The sequence below is a fragment of the Aquila chrysaetos genome, chromosome 11 (assembly GCF_900496995.4).
Source record: "Aquila chrysaetos chrysaetos chromosome 11, bAquChr1.4, whole genome shotgun sequence".
NCBI classification, from domain to species: Eukaryota; Metazoa; Chordata; class Aves; order Accipitriformes; family Accipitridae; genus Aquila; species Aquila chrysaetos.
In genome coordinates this window covers 10,090,869-10,110,636 of record NC_044014.1, presented here as the reverse complement: position 1 = coordinate 10,110,636, position 19,768 = coordinate 10,090,869, and the positions used below count along the sequence as shown (strand labels likewise).

The 19,768-nt window shown below is 36.1% G+C and overlaps 1 protein-coding gene across 5 annotated transcripts in view; it reads left to right on the top strand.

Annotated features, from left to right (window-relative positions):
- The first annotated feature begins 51 nt into the window (after positions 1–51).
- NHLRC2 (NHL repeat containing 2) overlaps positions 52–19,768 on the top strand; it is a 38,621-nt gene continuing 18,904 nt past the window's right edge. For 2 of the 5 annotated variants that reach the window (XM_030030097.2, XM_030030095.2), the window contains exons 1-5: positions 53–420; positions 2,564–2,716; positions 9,610–10,065; positions 12,430–12,551; positions 14,303–14,432. In XM_030030097.2, the coding sequence (XP_029885957.1) occupies positions 258–420; positions 2,564–2,716; positions 9,610–10,065; positions 12,430–12,551; positions 14,303–14,432 (1,024 nt within the window). In that variant the 5' untranslated portion in view covers positions 53–257. Of the gene's footprint in view, positions 421–2,563; positions 2,717–9,609; positions 10,066–12,429; positions 12,552–14,302; positions 14,433–19,768 lie in introns of all 5 variants that reach the window. The other 3 variants (XM_030030099.2, XM_030030098.2, XM_041127127.1) reach the window with 2 other exon arrangements.

Genomic DNA, 19,768 nt, shown 5'->3' with positions numbered 1-19,768 from the left:
TCCTCACGACCGTGCTTCTGTGGATATCAAAGCTATGTAAAAACACGGAATTAATGAGAAGGCCCCCCTTTAAGACAGACGAGTTATTGCGTATTTGGGCTTAGGCTTGGGGGTTTGTGTTTGGGGTTTTTTTTGTTTTTTTTTTTTAGTTACAGTTTTCCTCCCCCGCCTTGCGGGAGGTGCCGAATGTGCGGCGGTGAAACGGCAGGCCGGTAAACAGCGGCCCGTCGCGGCGGCGGGCTCGCCCAGGAGGCGTCATGGCGGCGGGGGGCCTGGCGGGGCTCCTGCCCGCCCAGACCCAGCTGGAGTACGCCCTGCTCGACGCCGATACTCCCCAGGAGAAGGAGAACTTGGTCTACCAGTACCTGAAGAAGATGGACAGCCGGGAGCGGGACCTAACGGTGCCCGAGCTCGGCGGAGGTGGGTGGCGGGGCCCGAGCGGGTCAGGCCCCGCGGCGGAGCGCGGTTCGGTGTCCCGGGCCCGCCGGGCGGGCGGCTGCGGGGCCTCCCCCGGTGGAGGTGGCTGAGCTCTGACGCTCACCGTGTGGCGTTTTCCTTGCAGTGCCGCTGCCTGCGAGGGCCGCGTTCGCTGCTTTTTTTTAAAAGGCGCTTTTAGTGACAGGAAATGTCACTCCTGAGAGCACCGGGAGCGAAGGACAAGAAAAAAAGAAGCCCTTTATAAATGCTCCCCTGCTGCTGGTTGCAGAAACCCGTTCTTTAAAGCCTGTCTTCTAAATCTCTGCTAGCTTCATTAATTTTTAAATTTTTTTTTAAGTAAAGCCTCTCCCTTCTGTGCAGTGTCTTGATACCTCTCTCCTCTGGTCATAGTGAGAACCTTACCAACTCTCGCAGCTTTCCCCTGAGCTCCCTTGGTTTCACTGCAGCCGCTCAGGATGTTTCCCGGCTCTTTCTCCCCATGACTTACCTGTGCTTGTCAATTTTCATGTCCCCGATAATACAGACTGTGCTGGAGAAGTCGCCCTCCTTCAGTGGTGCGCCCATTTCCCTTTCACACATTTCTGTATCTCTTCTTGTGCTAAGTGTGAAATCAAAGGTTAAGTCTTGTAAGACCTTGCAAGTCCTGCTCAGGGTCCTTTTAACCTTAGTGAGGCTCTCGGCAAGTGTGGGAGTTCACATCTGACTGCAAGACAGAGACCTCGGGAGGTAAACTTCAGGGTTAAAATCACATACCTATCGTAGGAATGAATTCTGACTTTTAATCAATGGAGCAAAGTGAATGCTCTTTCTGTCTAGATTTGGACCCTGAATTGAATTTTCACTTTTGTCATTAATATTGTTTCACTTTCTATGTTCTGTCAAAGCTTATTTTCTACTCTAAAAAGAGCTCAAACAGGTAGCCAATATTTTTTTCCAGTGTTTTTTTATGAAAGGTATTTTAATTCTAGTGAAAAGGGGAGCAATGCCGTAAATAAATAACGTTCTCTTTTCTTTTAAAAAGTAAACAGTAAAGCCCTTATACTGTGGAAATAATGCATATACTTGATAAATTATTCTCATTATTGTCACCAAATCTGAATTTGTGTGCATCTGTTTATAAATGTATGGAGGTAGAGATCAATCCTCCTCCTAGTGAAACTGAAAATGAGCCTCCTGCTGACTTCAGCAGCAATAACTTCTCCTGGGGCAGTAAGAAATTAGTTTGCTGAAACTGTTAGAGTGGAAGTTTTGAGGATTTTTAGATTAGTCGGAATACATTTTTAAAAAACAGGTCGTCAAAAATTTAGTTCAGCTTTTCATTGTACCACATCTGTCTTTTTCCCCCCATTATTCTCAGAAATGTTAAGTGATAATAATGGCAGACCATATTCTAGGATATTTCTTTCTCATCGTGATACCAGTTTCTAGTGGGATCAGAGGAATATCAGTTACCAGTGAGAAAAGAATGCTTTCATGTCTCATATCAAGTGGTTAAAATAAATGACCAGGAGTACTACCGGGAATATCTGAAAAGGTTGTATTTCTTCCCATGTAACAGGATTAATTTATACCTGTCATTTCAAACTTTGAAAATCAAGATCAAAACTATAAACACAAAAATTTTTTAATCATCTCTGAAATTAGTTCTTTACAAAACTGTGGAAAAAATCATTGAGAGTTTAACAGATTTTTACTTTACTAGCATTTATGTGAGTTTTAAATCATTAATTGTTACCCATATGACATTGTTAGGGGTTGAATAATGTAGATCATGTTTTAAAATGCATGAAAATTCTTCTGAGGCTTGCATGTTCTTTCAATAAAAAGGTGCCTATTTAAATATATAAACTGGACTTTCAATATTACATTAAATCTTGTTAATAGTATTTCTTTTCATTTACTAATTATGAAGAATTAGGGAACGTAAGGATGAGTTGGATAAATATAAGACTTCTGGTTTGCTTTTCTACCTGTGTGGAAAGGAATGTTGAGCTTTTTTTTTTTTTTTTTTTTTTTTTTTTAAGTGAAATGTAGCAGGAACGTTTGGTGGTGTGCAAATTAAGTATAAGTGTCTGCCTTTCCCTACACTTCCCCTAACTGGGTATCACTGTTCTCTGAATTCCAGATCTACAATGGTTAAACACTGCAGGTCCTATTTCTCTTCACAAAGACCTTTGTGGAAAAGTTGTGGTGTTGGATTTCTTTACTTACTGCTGCATCAATTGCTTGCACCTGCTGCCTGATCTCCACGCATTAGAGTGCCAGTACTCTGATAAAGGTAAAAGTGCTTTGGCTTGCTTGGAATAGAATTTACTGGCAGTGTTGCAGGCAGAGTAGCTGAGTCACTTTGTTGCTGGTTACTAAACAGCTGGCAAAATTTCAGCGGTGCCTAAAAATGTCTTCTAATCTTTTAAGTAGCCTGAAAAAGGTGACTGTGTATACTCCCATCACATTTTTAAATGGGGTTAAATAAGGTATCTGTTGTGTCTGTATAATTAAAGAAATAGTATATGTGCTTAAAGCCCAAATCTGATATCCTCATAAATAAGGCTATTTGCAAAAAGCTACACAAGGATGTAAGTTACAGGCTCAAAGTTAATGTAAGTACGTAACCCTCTACACTTGACTCAGGAACCAACTCTGAGAAGACTATAGTAAAGGTGGTAGAATGGATATAGTTAAGGTTACTTGTTTTTTCCATTCTAACTGAAACAACAAAATATGTAAACTTGGTTTAGAATTTTTTTGATATTGGCATCACATTATATACCATTAGTAGTCTTGTATTCTGGAGAGGAAATTAAGCTCTTTAAATTCACATCTGAGATGAAATCTATCTCTCTGAGTGAATAAAAATGCAGGGCAATTACTATTTAGAATGCAGTCTCTTGTCATCATGATGACTTGTCAGAGATAAGCTGTGATCGTACACAGAATGTATCAGCTACTCACTTATCTTGGATATTTTAATAGACTGAACAGTAAGATGAAGAACAGTGTTACTTTCAGCCCTAAAAATACTGTATTAAATGCAATATATACATGTAGTAAATAACATTATCTTATAATGTTTAAGTCTCTGATTCTCTGTTGGCATTTCTCATAATTTTTAATTTTGGCAGCATTTATTTTCATGTGTTACCTTCTTTCACTAGAAAAAGAAATTACAATGCCTTTGAAATTTCAAGTTAACTTTAAGTAGTTCACTTATATATTGTAGGTTTACATAGTGCTTTAGAGAAGACTCAAACTAATTTTTCTACCTTGGAAAGCTTAGCTGTTTGCTTTGGAGAAATTTGAGATCTGGTTTAGTGTTTCAGATATGAGGAACTTTATCTAATAAGGAAAAACTGTCATGGCATTTTTGGGGGAGGGAGGCAGTTTTAAGTGGAAGCTGATTAGCAAATGATAAATGGACTGCTGTGGATGTCAGGTATGCTGGGAAGAAGGTCTAGATTGAGATTTCAGAAGATTACATTGCTCGTATAATGAATAATATCTTTAAATTAGAAACATTTTATAGTATAGTGTTATTGTATTAATATAGCTGTCATAGCCTTAATCTGTTTTCTAAGACCAAGCTGTTCAATCAGTTGGTAACAAAATACTCATTTTAACAACCTCTCCCCACAAGCTTTCTCTTTAAAGTATTTGAACATCTCTATACTGGTGTAGAAGAGGCTGCAGCACTCTGAACTGGAGTCCACTTGGAGACACATTTTTTGTTTGACTTGTGTTAAACTTCCTGTCATAGGAGTCCTTACTTGAGGAAAGTACTTTGCTGATAGGTGATGAATTCTTTTTGTGTTTGAGCTATCCTAGTAAGTTGGTTTTGGATTTGAGCTATCCTGTTCCTATAGGAACCGGAGAGAGAAAAAAGATACTTGGGATGAGAGTGGAGGTAGAAGGAAAGAAGAGCAGGTGTGTGCAACATTAATCTTAAATTTAATCCATTAGGAAACAGAGGGCAGCAGTTTGATTCAGGAAGAGATTAAAGTGCTTGATGGTTCAAACAAAAAGAAAAATACGTGGGTTTTTTTCACTACGAATCTCCCTTTTGATTGTTTTCTGCTGTTTTCATGTTTTGATTGTCAGCCTTTTCAGGATTATTTAATCTTTCTTTGCTGTGCGAAGTGTGTAAATTTTAGCATTACAGTAATACGTATAAATACATCAAGGCAGCAAGGGTTGTGTTTTTTTAAGCCGTAGAAAAATACTTCAGTAGATGGTCTTACATCAATGTACATCTTTTTCACCAAAGGCAAACATGATTTACTAATCAGTAGGAGAAAGAGAGCTGTTGACTTGAGAAACTTGAGAAAAATAAAAGTTTGAAGAGTAAAACTGAAATAGAAAGGATGTCGAACATATAAAAAAATGCTTTAAGAATGTCTAGATATATTAATGCAAGTATCTTGATATTCAGCCTTATTTTGGAGTTTCATTCTATTTTAACCTGCTCTTTTATTTAGTTAAGGGAAGTCCCTTCACTTTTGTTTGGGTTAGTTCCGAAATCTGTCACCTTGTGATTGCAAAAAACCTGATTTTGAAGCAAAAGATGAGCAACATTTCTTTTGGTAGCAGCAAGTCGGATTAAATATATAGCGAAACTACAGCTTTACTAAACTTTAGATTTGTAAACATAGCATTTACTTACACGTTTCATGTATATATTTACCGTGCTATAGAAGTGGCAGAGGGTGCTGACCTAGCAGACAATAGTAGTCAGAATGAAAACAAGCTTCTCTACTCTGAGAAAGCATCTATCTCATAATGCATTTGGATCTTCAATCTATTGTTTGAATATTTGAAGGAATGTTGCCTATATTTTTCTGCATAACTAAGAACAAACCTCAATATTGATATAATGTCTTTCTTTGATTGTACATTGTATACATACATTTTTGATACTGATTACTTTTTTTTTATGTGGTTCAATGCTCTCTTACGCGGAGTATATTGAAACTTCAGCAGTGTGATCATCAGTCATGAGAAGTCTGAACACAAGAAGCTGTAGTTTCAGGGTGATCCTAAACCATTGTATATGTCATTGTACATATGCACATAGTTCTATTGTCTGGAGCTTCAGGAGATCTGTTTCAAAATGAAGACTGCTTTCCATAGGATTAAATGTCGCCTAGCATCTTTAGCTGATATGTTCTCGCTGCTATCTTCAGTGGTGCTATTTCTGTGTTTCAAGTGGCATTCAGAAAGTTATTTTAAAACCCAGTGCATATTCAGTTCATGTTATCAGCAGTCCAGAAATGACTTCTATAAGAGGGAGTACTTTTTAATATTTAGAAATAGCTTGGCGTAAGTCCAGTGTTGTGCTCTGTTATAATCGTTCAAGTAAAGTGTTTTAAATGGTGTGCATATTCTTATGTCTTAGCATAGCATCTGTCAGTTTCCACAGGAGTTTTCTTCATGAGAGGATGTTGTAACTTCTTTGTGCTGTTCAGGCGTTCAGTACAGAATTGTCTTTCTAGCCTGAATGCTGTTTTTGAAGGACAAATATAAGCACTGCTGCTGATCCTATTACAGTTAAAATATTTGACCTACTGTTTGGAGATCAGTTAATGATACTATAACTTGAGCTGTCTGATATTGCAACATGCTGCACCTATAGGATTGATAAAGACTTTATCAGTTATAGTGATTTTTTTTAATTCTGTATCTGTGAAATTGTTATATTCAACTAAGTTTTTTACTATGCAGCACTTTACCCTTTCCTGTTGTCACACTGAAGATGTTCTTCTGCGTTAACACTGTTTTGTGGTTGGGGAGGACGGCTAAAAGAGAAAAATACTTTTCAATTTCTCTGTAACTGAAAAAAAAGCCCTCTGTAACTGAATAAAAAGCCAACTTAAGATTAAATCAGTTTTTTTAGAAGTAAACAAACCTGTTTGAGCTCAAATAATACAACTATTTAAGACCTGAAATAATTGCCATTGTTACATTTCTACCACAAAACCAGTGGTGAAGGTAGAACAAAGATGTCCAGCTAGCCAGATTGCACCTCTACCATAAAGGTAGAAAAGCATAAAAGTAAACACTAAATTCCGTTCCAAACCATGTCCTTGGATGCAGTTGTTTACAGTTGTTACTCTTTGGGCCCTGGTTTAGGCCCTCTCTGATCAGAGGGCTGGTTTCACCATTCTTGTAATGCCAAACTCCGCTGACTGTAACTGCAGGGCTTTTGGCGGAAGGTTTTACAAAAGCATTTTATTTTTACATATTTCCTTAAAGTTTTACAAATAGTGAAGCCCTTTAATGGATTAGGTAGTAAGTGCCAAATAACTGTAATGATCTGATACATAAATTTCCAGTTTAGAATGAATTGTTATGTGATGTAACAGTTTAGACTAAATGAAATAAAATGTATAAGATAGGTGAGTTACTGCAGAAAAAAAGTACACTTCTTGTGGATTAAAAATTAAAATGCTAGAATGCTAAATAAATAAAATTATTTTCTTTGATAAGGAGAAAGGTGCATTGTGCAAGCTGCAAAAAATTATTTTTTGTGTGGATTTCCTTCTCAGAGAGCTAATTCTGGATTTTGATAATTGTGCTTGCAACTGGAAGAGTAAAGAGAGAAAAACTGGGGGAAAGAGGGGTACTGTTCTAGCAACTATGAGAAGCTACAAGATGAGAAATAAATTTGTTAGCAAAGTGATTGAAAATATTTAGGTTGTGTCCTGATTAGATTTGTGATAAATTGATGAAGTCTTTTCCTGTTGTAACAAATGGTTATACTTGAATTGGAAAAAAATTACCTTCTAAAAATAAAGTATCTGCTACTACAAGTAACTGAAACAGTTTATACTCTCAAGTCGTCTTAAAACTTTGCTGAGAAAACATTTATTTAAAAATTTGTTTTGTCCAGATGAGTGTCATTTCAGGAGGGCTATTTCCGTTGGCTGTTGTTTAGGATAAAGCATAACAATATTAGAGTAAGCACTAAATGACAGAACTTGCTTACTTAGAGATACACGTTGTGCATCTGCCTTTATCTTTTATAACTAAATTGTATCCTGCTTATCTAAATTTAATAACTGTTCAACCAAACCTATTTTGTCTATAGTAGCACAACACAACGTTTTCAATTGCAGTGATTGTTTGTACAAGCACAAATTAGTCTGATTTAAGAACCTTATGAAGTTCTTCGAGGATCTACACTCGTATTTCAGAGTATAAACATCATCAGAATTGGATTAGATGGGATAATGGCTGTTCTTATTCCATGCCACCTTGTACAGACTCCAAGTCTTCTTTGCTTTTTGGTATTACTTGTATTACTGAAAAAATATACTATAAGGAATCCACCTATAGACATTGGTGACTGTGGGAAGGAAGGAAATGCCACAGATATTTGAATGCTACTGATAAAAGGGTTTATAAATGCTAAATGTTTTTATAGACCTGACTGGGGAAAAAAAAAGAAAGTACTTTTTTTGTTGTCAAAATAATTTCTAATACTGCAGTAAAATTAACTCATGTGGGCGTCAACTCTAAGGATATTTTCCTTTCCCATTTAATTTCACTCCTCTCCTCAAAATAACACAAAAGATCACATGCAAATTTAAAACTTTTACTTGGACAAATAAGTAGAAAGATCCCAGTTGTTAGTTGTGGTTACAAAATGCTTGCACTATCCAGAAATGTGAGTGATTTTTTGATAAGTAGTAAGGTTAATGTCTAATGATTTCCATTAGATTAACAGGTCTGGTTTAAAATTATTGTATTGCAGGTTTCTAGAACTGCATGGTTACTGTTGTTATCTTCCTTACTTCAGTTAGAATTGACAAGTTACTTTAACAAGATTATGCTTATGGCTAATAGTATTCTTTAAGTACAAAGTAAGACGAAGTATGGTATTGATGTCATGCACAGTTTATTTCATTTGGTGGAGATTATGCTAGTGAAACATAATTTAAAGCCCTGAAAAAGGATGTAGTCCTTTTTTTTTTTTTTCCACTTCCCCTCCTAGAAAGTACTGAAAAGTGGCTTGACTGAAGGAAGGCTCTTTATTCTTTCTTGGGTAGGGAGGGGGAGTGGAAAATTTGGGGCTGCTTATGTAATTGTCTACATGGGGTGGAAGCAGATTTATTTCTTATCACAAGGGAAAAGCAGCTGAAGTCTGAGTCATGGATTTTTATTTCTGTGTTTGAATTTCATAAAACTAAGAAAATAAGCAAACAATTCAAGGAAGTTCATAATTGTGTGCTTTTGATCGATTTTAGGGTTGGTATTATGTATGCAATGTATATAAGCAGAATTATATTACTTTATGCCTATGCAACACCTTTGTACTAGGATTTGAAGTGCAGTTATCCCTGCTATGGGAAAACCTGAACCTTCATTGTCTTTATTAACCAAATACAAAAATTAAGTTAAACATTTTAAGGGGAGGGGCAAAAATCAATTATTCAATCCTCCCCCCCCCCCCCTTCTTTTTTTAAGGAAAAGGGTTCAAGCCTGCCTGCTTTGTAACAAGTGCTATTTGTAATTTTGTCATAGTTGTCAGTGCTGGTATTTTTATTTGAAATATAGAATACTGTATTGATTTCAGAAGCCTGTAGGTTTTTGGGGTTTTTTTGGTTTTGTTTTTTGTTTTTTTTTGGTTTTTGGGGGTGTTTTGGTTTTTTTACTCTAGATAAAGAGTTAGATGTGCCAAGGTAACTCTGAACTTCTGGAGTTCAGTGTTATATTTGTGATTCCTAGTTAACTGTGGAAAAGAATTAATTTTCTAAAACACCATAGTTGTGTATAGGAATCAAAAGACAAAGACGTATCATAAACATCTGAAAAAAACCAAAGTATCAGTTGAACTGCTACAACTTACCCATAATTATTTTGAAAGTATTTCCTACCTTACTATGTAGAGGTTCAGGAACTAAGAACAATTTATGACATATTAAATGTCAACCGGCTGGGGAAGTAATGGCCCTAAAGTTCAGTAATTTTACTGAAGTGTTATTTCTGAGTTTCAGTATTTTGTATACATATCTATCTGTATTCCTACTGAGATGTAATTGCTTTTTGTTTGTTCAAATCCTCTTTCATTCTGGAAAGCAGTCAGTCACATTGTGAGATAACTGTGCTTCATTTTTACTTTTTTTTTTAATTCAAATACAAATATGTATCAATGCACGATTTTATTTTTCCTTTCAGACGGTCTTATTATTGTTGGTGTCCATTCAGCGAAATTCCCAAATGAAAAAGTTCTGGATAACATTAAAAGTGCTGTTCTGAGGTATAATATTGTGCACCCTGTAGTAAATGATGCAGATGCAACACTGTGGCATGAACTAGAAGTGTCCTGCTGGCCAACTCTGGTCATTCTCGGGCCTCGTGGAAATATGCTGTTTTCGCTTGTTGGAGAGGGACACAGAGAGAAGTTGTTTTTATTTACTTCTATAACACTGAAATTCTACAAGGAGAGAGGACAAATCAAAGACAACAACATTGGAATAAAGCTATACAGGGACACCCTCCCACCTTCTCCCCTGCTGTTTCCTGGCAAAGTGACTGTAGATAATTCAGGAGAAAAGCTGGTAATAGCAGACACTGGACATCATAGGATTTTGGTTACTCAAAAAAATGGACACATTCTACACACTATTGGAGGTAAGGCTATATAAGTTTATTATAGTAATTTTAGTTTAGGAGTAGAGTATGTTTGCTGGGCGTACTAGGCTGATTCTTTTCTTAGAGGACGTAGCAGTTTATAAGCATTGCCAGAAATGTTTTTTCTACTAAAATCACTTTTACTGGATATAGGGGGATATAGTGTAGTACCGTCAGTGAGAGACTCTGTTACTGCAATTGGTTGAGATTTTTTTTCTTTGTTCCATTGACTAAAGCTTGTATTTTTATATGATGTCCAATATGAATTACAAAAAATACATTTTGTATTCCTCTGAAAGAGTTGCAAATGGGTTTAGATTTAAGTGACATACATCCACATCCAGCAGCAAGGTAGGGAAAAGAGACAGTAATGCTTCCGTTTCCAATAGAAAAAATGAATGTTGAATTGTGGCAGTGGTGTTGTGTGGGGAGGTTTTTGGGGTGTGTTTTTTGTTTGGTTGTTGTTGCTTTTTTTTAAAATGAAGAGCATTCCTGTATAGGATCCTCTTCTGGTTTTTAGAGGAAGGGAGAATTATTAACAGCAGGGGCATTGCACTAGTAAGTACATAGGCACCTGAAAATGAAGTTGCCTTAGTGTATATTAAAAGGCCTGTGTTCTCATCAAAACTGAGGTATAACGTATAAACAAGTTATTAAAATAGTTAAAGTATTTTAAATTTAGTTACATTTGTTACAGAGTTTATATTAGTAATATTTCAGCTTTAAAAAAACTAAACTCTTTAATGGTTTTTGTAAAATTACAATCTGCTTTACAATGCAAATTTAAAAAATTGCACACTCTTTGTATGCTTTACTCTTTCATAAATGAAACATTTGGACTTGTTCTTTTTTTTAATCTGTTACAGTGGTCAAAGTTACATCTTAATGCACCAAGTAATAGCTGTTAGGACAGTCCATCTGTGAGCAACCATAATAGACAGATTTAGGAAGTGGTTAAATACCCAAATCATTTAGAACAATGGCTCATTTATGTCTCAGAATCACAACCTGTATGCTGATGTGTCATATATTAATTAGTCTGGTATTGACTAACACCTCTGCCATGGCAGGATCCTACAAAGCTCATAAAAATACCAGTGGCACTTCTATTTAAAGAAAGAAAGAAAATCTCTTGCTATTTGAAGTAACAGTGCATTGGATAGACAGACTAATTATCCAAGTTAACCTGACAAAGGCATTAGTCTTAATACCCATCTCCTATGGGGAGTACAGACAAGATTTCTTATGACAAAAATAAGAGAATTTGGTTTCTGTTTGATATGTGTGATGAAGTCTCTGCAGACAAGCTACCCTTTAGTGTTCTGGGATAGTTAGTAAACAGTAATTCAGAAGGAAGTGTCCTAACCTCTGAACTGGTACCCCTCCTTCCTCTGGCACTCTGCTATTCCCTTCCATGGGGATGTGCACTCTGACAGTTATAAGGGGAACTACTGGAATCTTGACACACCAGCACCTCAGTCATTGGTGTCTGTTAAGGTCTAAATTGTCTTCTGACAGTAGGTTGTAAAAGTTTGTGTATTTCAATGACTCAGTTAAATGAGTCAGTGGGCAGAAAAGAATGTAATGAAGTTGATAATACAGTAATAAATGTGGGCATGCACAGAGGTTGAAATTACTATATTTGCATCATAAATCATGATGCACACATAACTCATATCTAAATGTCTTCTGCTGACACATACTGCTAATGCACTTTAAATGTTACTCCCTCTGAAATACGATGCTTACCTTCATACTGTTATGTTCAGGACATGTTCCTTTCTATTTCTTGATTGTTCTGTGCAGAAGACTGACACTCCATCATTCTCACTGTTCTTTTGTGTAATTAGTTCCATGTCATCTTTTTCCTAATTATTATTAATGAGAAGACGCTGCTAATCAAATATTAGTTTCATTTGTGATTACAGCAAAATCTAAACCATTGAAATGGAGTTGAGTTCTGGAAATTAAAAGTTTTTCCTGCTGGCTTGCTTTGATGTAGTTGGGAAGAAAAAAAGATGTAGTTTTTTATTTCTGTCTTCCATTGTTGCTGTTGTCCTTTAGGGCAAGGAAACAGGAACAATTTAGACCCCTATTAGGACTTCTACTTGGAAGATGAGCTTAAAGAAGCAGAGAACTTGTGGAGAATGAGTTCAAAACTTAATAGCACCAGGCTATCGTAATCACATAGCACAGCGGCTAAAATGAGACTACACAAAATATTAATAATGTAAACTTTACAAGGTGCTGTGAAAGCATCTCTTAGAATATGTAATTTTCTTACAGGTTTAAATGTATGCACTTTAAGTGTTTGGTTTTTTTTTTCCTAAAATTACTTTTGAGTGTGCTTTGTTTCATTTATAGGTCCAAGCAGTGGAAGGAGAGATGGCAGATTTTCAGAGGCAGCTTTCAACTCACCACAAGGGATCGCTATAAAAAATAATGTTATTTATGTAGCTGATACAGAAAATCACCTAATTAGAAAGGTAAATTTCCCATAAGGAAATTCAAAATTTAATCTCTTATACCTTATTCTGCTTACACAGGTGAAAATTTACACCAAATTAATTACTCTCCAAATACCTTCATCATTAGGAAGGAAATTTGGCCCAATATCTTATAAATAAATGCTGTTGTGTAGTTTGTTTTCTAAAGGGCTACATAGACTTCTGTGCTTCCTTTCAAATGAAGATGATATGCACTACTCATTCTAGCATAACTGATTTTTTTTTTTTTTCTTTAGTGACTCTTACTTTCCTGTTATGAGAAACATCTATTCTTAGTACTGGAAGCAAAAATTGTTTTTGTTTCACTTCTGGTAGTATCAGATTCTTATCTAAAGTTATTGTACTACTATGGTTCAGTGAATATCTAAACTTCTGTTAGCTGTTTAGGTCTCTAAAGTACAGGTAACTGCTTTAATATCAGAATTTTCTACATGTGGATTTTTTTTGATTAAATGCTTGCAAGGTTTTAGCACATAGGAGTGTTACTTTTTCTATATATTGTCATTGGATCTTACATTTGGTTAGGTCAAATTTAGAATAATCAGAAGTTAAGATTGTTGAAGCAATAGAATATTAGCTTATTGTTAAAAGTATTCTGTGCATCTCAGAAGATCTTGTACTCAGATCCTCACCAGTATGTCTGATTTGTGATCAGAGGAGGTACATTCTTACTCAATTTGGGGTGCCTTTGTACTGTTAATTAGGTTCATTCAAAGCACTAGTCTACAAAATCCCTGCACTGGATTCATTGCAGTTGGCTGCCAGGTTTTATTCTGGAAAGGACTAAGGCTCCCTGTTGGTAAAGAAATATTGTTACTAAAAATGAGTAGTTTGCTCCAGGATCCTCATCTTACTAATATTCATCACTGTAGCATGGTGACTGCAGGAAATAAAGTTGCAGGTAGCAAAGACAGATCAGAAACTTCTGAAGATCAGGATCATACTGCTTCAGCATTTTTCGTGATAATTAGCTGTTCCCTTTCATCTAAATGTGCCATGAGGGTATCCAAAAATTAAAGTAGTACAACAGCTACAGGATATGTTTTCAGATGTTTGTGCAGGCCACGGGCCTTGCAAAGAGCGCATTTACTGCTACAAAAGTTAGAAGATTCTGTGCGTGAAAGACTCCCTTTTTACATGATCATCATGATAAATTCCGGAGAGGTATTGGAAGTCACTTAGAAAATAAGCAGAAGGGGAAGGAAAAATAAAGGGATTTACATTGCGTAAATGAAATAAAAACATTTTTTGCTCTAGGGCATGAAATAAATTGCAAAAATTATTTGCTTTGTACAGATTATTTTATATAGAGCTAGGAGATACTGTTACAGTATCTGAATTTTTATGTCATACTCCTGTAGAAGTTTAAAATAAAACATCCACATCCATTGTCTGAGTATTTCTCTAGAAAATTTTGATACTTTCTTCTACAACTGCTGAGCAAACCTTGACAGAGCAGTGTCAATTTTTGTTACGTGTTTAAGAGAATTCCAGGCACATGGTTTTCCTGCTGCGTGCTGCTTCCCTCTCCCCCCCACATACCCCCCCCATCAGCAACCATTGTGGTAAAATTAATTATTTTCCTAAATAAACAAATAGCTGAAAATTGTTAGGATTTATTTTTTATTTGTCAGCAAAAACTCTCTGGTTTTGACATCTAGCTCAAATTATCTGTAACTTTAGTCAAGTTAATTTTGTACATTCAGTGTGTGTAATTTTGCTTCTTGTAGATTGACCTGGAATTAGAGATGGTGACCACTGTAGCAGGCATTGGGATACAAGGTGTTGATAAGGAAGGTGGAGCAAAAGGAGAAGAACAGCCTATCAGCTCTCCGTGGGATGTGGTCTTCGGAAATTCAAGTATTGTATCAGTCGAGCTTTTAACATCTCGTGTTTACACATGCATGACTGTTTGCTAAATGTTTTCCTGTTTTGGTAATAATCTGAGATATTAAAAGGTAAAGATTTACTTTACAACTGAGTCTAAAAATCAGTGGTTTCATTTGCAAGTGATAACTGCAGTTCTGCTTTGGACCCTGAAAAATATGAACTGTTACTTGATGGAAGAAAAATTCTTTTGCAGCAAGTTATACAGTTACTGGGTCCAAATACAGAAGGAAGTCATGACTGCCTTTGTTAGGCCAGTGCTTTATGCCAGGATCACTTAAGAAGCAGCTACGGTTTACAGGAAGTGAGCATTGTCTAGAAGTTCCTTTCCCTGACTATACAGACATGTCTGACTACTTGTAAATATTTGAGTTTACAAAATAAAAATAATTTTAGTTGCGGGCCTCTGTTTATTCCTGTTTAGGTGACATAAAATCATTAGACTCAAGATCATGATAGAGTCAATCAGATAGGAGAGGAGTATCTCAGAAAAAACATTGCAAGTATCAATGGGTAAAAATCAAATCTTTGCATAGTAGGATGCAAGAATCAGCTTCTGAAGATTTAAGTAGCTTTCTTTCCTGGTTCTCCTAACACACACCTGAGCTTGACATTGCATAACTGTGTTTTCAACCATTATTAACTGTGAGTTGATACTCTATTTTCTCATGTTTCCATTTCAATATAATTTAGAAGTTGCAGATGCCAGTTTCTTAACAATGAAAGAACAATGCTTTAATGTGGTGTAAATCCCTTAGGTCAGTATTTCAGGCATAAAAATTGACTTCCAATATTGGGATTTCTTGGATTTGCAGATGAATGGGGTGGAGAAGTAGCATGATTTAAGTCCAATATCTTTAAATTAGAGGTGCTTTGCAAGATTAGTAAATTACAACATTTTACTGACCTGGAAGCATTTGTTATAATCTTGGGTCAGTTACAAGGGAGGAAAACACACTCAAATTAAGTTTAAGGGAATGTGAAGGTAGTTCATAAATGCTGGCTGATAGAAGTCTTCTGGTACAAATACATTGTCAGTATAGACAGTGTACTACCAGCAGCCTTGACTACTTAAATAAGCAACCAGCATCAATTTTTAGATTTAACATTTTTAGTAGTGTCTTCTACCAAAAAAAAAAGCACTTTTTTCAAAGGCTTTGTGAATGACCCTTACAATCAGTGTTAAGCATATGGAATCCTACTTGCAAGAGAAAGGAGGAGTACCTGAAAGAGCATCTCACTGAATGTGGGCTGCTATTAATGAAGGCATGAGCTTTGCTGAATTTTCCTTTTGTGATTCAGTAGACTGTTGTGTGACTAGATGGTATAGTTTTCAAGGTATCTTGAACCAGCAAGCTGAACTCCGTGGGATGTTATTGCAGAGCTGTTTTGCAGATCAGCAAAGGAGGAGACTAATAACTCATTACTGCTTCAGAAACTTAAGCTGGTTAACAGAGCTATTCAAAATACCGTATAATTTTACTTTTCATTTTTCATGATGCTTCCTTCTGCTTTTGCCAGTAGTCGAATATTTGTCGATATGTTTTATTTTTGAAAGCTCTGCTTGTTAAATGTTAATTGATATGATTGTTATCAATATGAACATAATAATCACTGAATTAGTCACCTGTAAAGGGTTCATCATCTGCACTGTTCATTACTGACTGCTGAATTTTTATAAGCATTTACATAAAAATCAGATCTTCTGAATGCACTCTGTTCATACCAGTATAGATTCTTTCATACTCAATTAGAATCTACCAGTCAGTTGTCTATTTAGATCTCTACAAAATATAATATAACCTGTCACTTAAGAAGGGGTTAAATCAATTTAAATTCTTTCTTTGAGAGGGTGATAGGCCAAATAGATAGCATGGGGGGGAGGGTGTGCTTTCAGTTTCTTTTTAAGATTTTTTTATATGGTTTTGTGTGAGTAAAGTAAGCTAGGAAAATTGTAAATTACTGTAACAGCTATATAAAACTCTTTAGAAAACTATAACCAGAGACAGTTGTCAAAATGGAGGGTTCTGTTGAGTAGAATGCTAACAAGAGTCTGTCATGGAACATGAGGAACCAGGACTGGTGTCTTGTAGTCTGCAGTGCATATGTCTTACAGTGTAGAGATACTGTCAGGAGCTGCAGTGACTTCAAGTTTGTTGCCAGCCATCAAAATAGTTTGTCAATGCTGCAACAGAGTTTGTCAAAGTTGTATGGTTACTGCAAATTGCTTGAGCCTAGTAGGATCTTCTGTTACTATCCATGGGATGCATTTGTTTTTCAGTAAATGCACGCAAAGCAGTTTTGTAGGAAATCTTCACTGTCCTGGGCGAAGACCCAGCCTTCCGTTGGTAATTCTCCGTGTGCTGTCCTACAGGTAGATACCCTGTTGTCAGTATATTAAAAGTGGTGCGCCAATGCCTGTTTATGCATTTGGATGGATGAAGTAATTGATGAGAGTTTTAAATACTACTTTTGTTCAGATCCAGTGCCCATTTTTTACCTATGCTTATATGTATCTTGTGCAAGTTGCAGGAGATAACGTACACTTCAACAACTTATGTTCATTATTACAAAATTCATAAGTTTGACTTTTGTGATAACTGGCGTGGCATATGGGAAATAACATCATACTTTCCCACTTTCTTTAGATCTATGTAGCGTAAACTGTGTACAAGAGGCATTTTTTTCTTTTAAGAAGCTAGATTTGTGGATTTTATAGTTATTAAACAAGTGATGCTTCTGTGAGCTTCCTTTCAATGTCCAAAGCCATGCTATCCAGAACATGAAAGGGAGAAAAAAAGAAGTTTAAATGTTTAAGCTGTTTATGTACTACACTAAATAGTATTGAACAGCTTATGCTGACCTTTTTCAAAGTCTCAAAGGGAAAGGTTACCTCTCTTTAAGGTAGGAGAGTTAATGGAGACAAAACACATGCTAGGATTCAGGCAGACAGTATTCTTCCTTGTCATCTTTTTTATTTGTTTAGTTTTGACCACTGAGCTTGTGTTTTACCCTCCCTGTTTAAAATTCTTGAATGAACTCCATGGATTAAATTCTGGCCTTGTTGAAGTTGGTGCTGAAATTCGCATTGACATAGATCGTGCGGGAAATACAGGGGGAGGGCCAGCAGCTTAAAAATACGTTATTAAATTACTGTGTGCTTTTTTAGCTTTCTCCGTTGTCCCCTTCTATTTTTATTCAGTGGGTGTTGAAAGCAAGTGATACTTAAATGCACAGTTGATCTAAGCGTGAAATGTTCTTGATAGCTGCATTCTTGCTGGAAGGAACAGGACAATGACCTGTGCTTGGTGACATAACTGTTTCACATTCCAAAATCTGGTCTTTATTTAATAATAATCTATTTATAGAAACTCTCAATAACTCAGCAATAAGCATTTCCTGGGTGAGCTGAGACTATGTATGAACTGTTTATGTCTGAACTGTCTGTGTCTTGAAAGTATCCTTTCTACATGTCACTCTTCTTTTTCCTTCTAGTCTGGTCTCATTCTGGCATTGAGGTTCTAGCCTTCACTGTCCTGTGAAAGGCATTTTCCTTGGTGATAGCTGAAAATGGAAGAGCTGCTTTTGTAATCATCAGCAATTAATTAGGAATCATTTTTCTGGACAACTCAAAATTTGAATTACTCTAAACATGTGTTGCATATGTAATATGCCTGATGTAGCAATGATGTGATGTGCAAAAGGCCTTCTCATCTCTTTAGCAGTTTCCTATGGAATGTACAAACTCAAAGATACCCCATTCAGCTTTGGGCTGCGTCTGCGCTCAAACAAGTTCAGTTCTACAGAAAATCATGTTAGAGACGTCATTGACACGGAACAGCATTGTCTGTCTTCTCTCCTTGAACTAGATCCTAAATTTACTTGTAAATGGTAATTATTTTTTATTTAAAATATTTGGAATTTCAAAGAAAAAGTAACTTCTTAATTAAAGATTAGGCTGAAGTAAAGTGGAAGACTTGTCATAGGGTTTTACTCCTGTGTAAGAATTATTTAAGGAGAAAAAGTCTTTTGAGAAATATGACATTAAGAAGTTACAGTGAAGGACTGCAGTGAAGCAGGACATTACCCAGTCTCGCTTTGGGAGGACTTCTGAAGCACACTGTTTTCTTCTGTATATTGTTTGAGTGAGTTAGCCAGCTTCATACTGTTGGCAGAATCAGAAAGGGACAAATAGATTTAACTGAAGTTTTCACATGTCGTCGTATAATATAAGTGCAGGTTCTGTCACCCCTAAGCAGCTTTAATTCCTGGTCCTAAACTGGCTTTTTTTTTTTTTTTTTTTCCTTTAAGCTTTTGAGAGAAAACTGAGGAGGGATAAACTTTCAGAACTAGTAGCTTTTTGTGCTATCAGCCCAACAGACTTTATCTCTACAGAAACCCAGTTGAACTGTTGACTGAATGTTCTGATTCTGTATTCCAAGTCAAAACTAAGAGATTAGGGAGTTTATGGTATTGCTGAATAGTAATAGCAACAGAAGTTATTAATGTTTCACATGTTCACTATAGAAACAGATCAAGAAATTAGAAATTTATGTTAGTATTTTAGTATAAACACGGCTCTGACAGAAACATACAAAGACTAAAGTCTTAACATAAGGATGTAATGGGATTTGTGACTCAGTCACTTGTTGAGATCCAACAGTAATCCCATGCAGTTTCGTTTAACAGACTACATTTCTAGTAAGTTGGACTTCTCTACATCTTGACAAAATGGTTGATGATTACTTTCTGCAGTAAAAAGATGCATTTGGATTAGAAGAGTTGCCATCTTAACAGATGTCAAACTTTGTAACATTTTGAAGTCCATGACTTGAAACTGCCCTCTATAAAAACTACGATATTTGTACCTGGAATGATGATTTCTCATTCTATTTGTTCCACAGTCTGTAGTCTTGTTCTGTGAATTAAATGTATGCTCATGACAAAGAAGTTAAAGCTACAAATCAGATTTCTAAACACTAGTTCAGGTATCAGATACTGTTTTTAATGCAAAATTCCAGATGCAGAGCCGCTGAAAATAAACATCCTTAACAAGTCTTACAGAGGCTTTGTCAGGCATGCTGGGGTCATAATGAGACACAGTTTTTAACTGTTCTCATTTGATGCTGAAAGTGTTTTCAAACATGGAATGTGGGTGTCGGGGGTCAGGGGAGACTGCGTTGCTGAAATACCCTCAAGTGTATGCATTTGCTGTGCTTAAACAGGAGTGAATAAAATGCATAACCAGACTTAGCTTTCTAGTTATAGTGATGTATCCCAACACTAAATAATCTAAATTAGTTCTTTCA